This window comes from Merops nubicus, unplaced genomic scaffold (assembly GCF_000691845.1).
Source record: "Merops nubicus isolate BGI_N331 unplaced genomic scaffold, ASM69184v1 scaffold9546, whole genome shotgun sequence".
Lineage (NCBI taxonomy): Eukaryota > Metazoa > Chordata > Aves > Coraciiformes > Meropidae > Merops > Merops nubicus.
The window spans coordinates 10,186-13,805 of NW_008615597.1; the positions used below are offsets into that span (position 1 = coordinate 10,186).

The window sequence follows — 3,620 nt, forward strand, 5'->3', positions numbered from 1 at the left end:
GTTTGTGCAGGAAAAAAAAAGGCATTCATTTCAGTAATCAAGGTTGATTTCAGTATCTCTACCTCCATCTATAAACTGTCTGAACAGCAGCTTCTCATGGGTTGAGGATATCCACATCTGACTCAGGAGAGTAAAGAAGCGCCCAAAAAACCTGCACTGACTAAAGATTTTTTGCTGTTTTGGGCAATGAATAAAGATCCTTCTATGTCCAGAAATATTCCTTTCCTTCACCTGTAGCTCAGAGCAGCAAACACAGCTTCAAACCCAGCACGTGGAGGCACAGCAGCCAAGCATGAGGGTTAGTCAGAAAGTTATCAGCAAACCACAATACCTGCCTGTGAGTTACCATGCCATTAAAAAAAAAACCAAAGCTGATTTGACTCAGAAATAAAGTGGAAACAGCTTAACAATTATTGAATATCCAGTTCTCAAGCCATCACAAGAGGTATGAAGGGATGTGCTCATACTTTTGATTCATAGAGACTAAATTAAACAATGAACACGTTGCATCTTTTTAAAAACCTTCCTGATCTTTCAGGAGTTCTAAAAATTCAGGTCACTGAAGACAAAGGGAGATTTCTAGGCAGGATAGAAAGAGCAAATTTGCTCATTTTGCTCCTTTTAGCTCTTTGCAGTGAATTTTATTTGGAGTTTCATTATAACCACCAACTATTTAATGTGATTAGTTTTAAATGAAGTCTATATGGTTTACTGCCTTCACTTCGAGCCGTGGGTTATACAATAACACAATGGCTTCTCAGCAGGATTAAAACCTGAGCACATTAAAATTCAATTAAAAGCCTGTGACAGTGGTTGACTCAGACTGTTAGCTGGGATGGTGCCTCTGTAAAATGAACTTTGAATGCTCTGCCCCTGCACTGAGGAAGGAGGACACGTGGTTGTCACAACCCAGTGCAACGTCAGGCTCTCTCCTGTTTGAGTTCTAACATTTGGCTCTCAATCTCTGTTTCTCCCTAGTTAGCCAACCGACATCACGATGACTGAGGACTTGGACCACAGATTCAGCAGTCTCACCTGGGATCAGATTAAAATCCTGGACCAAGTCTTAGCTGAGGTCATACCTATTCACGGGAGAGGGAATTTCCCGACGCTGGATGTCAAGCTGAAGGATATCATTCAGGTGGTGAAGGAGCAGCTCACTGAAAAGCAAATCCACGTCCGAGATATCCGCCTGAACGGTTCCACAGCCAGCCACATCCTCCTGAAGCAGAACGGAACCACCTACAAGGACCTAGACATCATTTTTGGGGTGGAGCTTCCAAGCGAGCTCGAGTTCCAGGTTGTTAAGGAAGCGGTTCTTAATTGCCTCTTGGACTTCTTGCCAAAATGTGTTAATAAGGAAAAAATCACTGCCCAGACCATGAAAGATGCCTACGTGCAGAAGATGGTCAAGGTCTCCACCGACCACGATCGCTGGAGTCTCATCTCCCTGTCCAACAACAGCGGCAAGAACGTGGAGCTGAAGTTTGTCAGCTCGCTGAGGCGTCAGTTTGAGTTCAGCGTGGACTCCTTCCAGATCATCCTGGACTCCATCCTGGGCGTTTACAGGGCGACAGACTGCAGCCTGGCAGAAGACTCTCACCCCACGGTCATCGCCGAGAGCATGTATGGGGACTTCAACGAAGCCATGGACCACTTGAAATACAAACTGATCTCCACCAGGAACCCGGAGGAGATCAGAGGAGGTGGCCTCCTGAAGTACAGCAATCTCTTGGTCCGTGACTTTAAGCCAGCAGACGAGGCTGAAATTAAATCCCTGGAGCGTTACATGTGCTCCAGGTTCTTCATTGATTTTCCAGATGTTGCTGAGCAGCAGAGGAAAATCGAGTCCTACCTGCGCAACCACTTCATCGGGGAGGAGAAGAGCAAGTATGACTACCTGATGACCCTGCGTGGGGTCGTGAACGAGAGCACAGTCTGCCTCATGGGGCACGAGCGAAGGCAGACGCTGAACATGATCACAATTCTGGCCTTGAAAGTCCTGGGAGAACAAAACATCATCCCCAACGCCGCCAACGTCACGTGCTACTATCAGCCCGCTCCCTATATCAGTGACAGGAACTTCAGCAGCTACTACGTTGCTCATGGACAAGCCCCTGTCATCTACCAGCCGTACCCATTTCACATACAGATGCAAAGCAGCATGGTTTAGGACCAGGAAAAACCTCCTCAGCACTTAGACTCCTCTCTCTTTCCAGTTCTTTCCCCAATAAAGGCCTCACTAAAACGAGTTCTATCATCGCTTCTGGTTTGAGGACGTCTTTTTGTGCAAGTTGCCAAAGTTCTTGGGTTGGTCAGTGTCTCCATGGCCGTTAAGCAGGTCGTGAAGCAGGTGAAATGGCTGTTGTTTGTGAAGCACTTGTTCCCCCGCGTGTGTTTGGGCTATACTTTTTGTTTCCAATGAAAAGAGAAGGATGTAAATTATTCTAATTTTATAAGACGAAATGCACTAAGTTCTGGGTTCTAAAAAATCCTGAAGCAAAACTTAAATAGTGGAAATGAAAAAAAAAGAAGCCAATAAAATACCTCTCTGTAGAAACGCCTGGGTTTAGGAGCAAAAATGTTCTGGGTGCACTAAAGCAGATCATCCATTCTACCCGTGCAGCTCCAGCAGGGCTGATTTGCAGCATCTTCTGAACACAGGCGTTGATGGGCTGTCTCTTGGTGGTTTGAGCTCTGCTTCACAGGCTCTGCCCTCATCCCTCCTCAGATCCAAGCAGAGGCAGGAGGTCCCTCTCCTCACAGAGCACCGTGTAGTCACGGCGAGCAGGAGACATCCCCACCAAGAGCAGACTCGGTGCTTTTGCATAATCCAAAATTTCCACTGATGCAGCTGAGAGACTTGGCTGTGTAAATAATGCAGCGTCAGAGCCCCGGCTCTGCCTCACAGGGAATGGAAGCTGTAAGAGATGCAACCCATCTGATTAAATTGGTCTTGAAAATGAAGGCAGTGGAATGAGAAAGAAGGTGAACATGGGGCTCGCTTTCTATAGCTAATTTGTGGTCGAGCAGAGATGCTTTAATGTATGAAAAAAAAAAAAAAACCAAGACAAAAAAGCCCAGGACTGCATTTTTTTAGATGAATTAATTCCTTGGCAGCAGCATTTGAAAAAATATTTTATATGAGCAACGTGCTGTGTGTGCTTTGATTCCTGCACACACACACACACACACTAGTAGCAAAAGACGATTTCTCCGATGACTGGGAAGTAAAACGTTCGTTCTGAGTTTTTGGGATGAGTGTTTACCAAAGATGAGTTTTAAACCTGTCACATAAGTGCCTCGCTGTGCCAGTTGCTCAGTGAACGTTGTGGAGCTGTTGGCCATCACACCAGAGAGCTCCTGAGTTCTGGAAAGGGACACCTAGGCCCTTGAGACTTCACTGGGGGGTCGCGGAGTGTTCGTAGCGCTGGAGGTCAGGGGGGTTGCACCCTCTGCTTCAGCTGGGGATGGAGGGAGTTAAGGTCTTCTCACCCAAACTCCTCCAGTTTAGATGCTGAGGATGGTACAAGAATGGTGTAAAAGTGGAGTTGGGAAGTGGTGTGGTTGTGAAATTGGAACAGGCAACTGGAGATGCAAGCGGTAGAGTTTCCTCCATC

At 46.5% G+C, this 3,620-nt stretch overlaps 1 protein-coding gene across 1 annotated transcript; it reads left to right on the forward strand.

Annotated features, from left to right (window-relative positions):
- The first annotated feature begins 997 nt into the window (after positions 1–997).
- LOC103775124 (protein FAM46C-like) lies at positions 998–2,247 on the forward strand. Its single transcript, XM_008942568.1, has one exon. It carries the CDS (start codon positions 998–1,000, stop codon positions 2,171–2,173), a length of 1,176 nt encoding a protein of 391 aa, XP_008940816.1. The 3' UTR covers positions 2,174–2,247.
- The last annotated feature ends 1,373 nt before the right edge of the window (positions 2,248–3,620 follow it).

What these genes read in the sequence shown, in the direction of transcription:
- LOC103775124 (XM_008942568.1), top strand. Translation starts at nt 998, where the DNA reads ATGACTGAGGACTTGGACCACAGATTCAGCAGTCTCACCTGGGATCAG.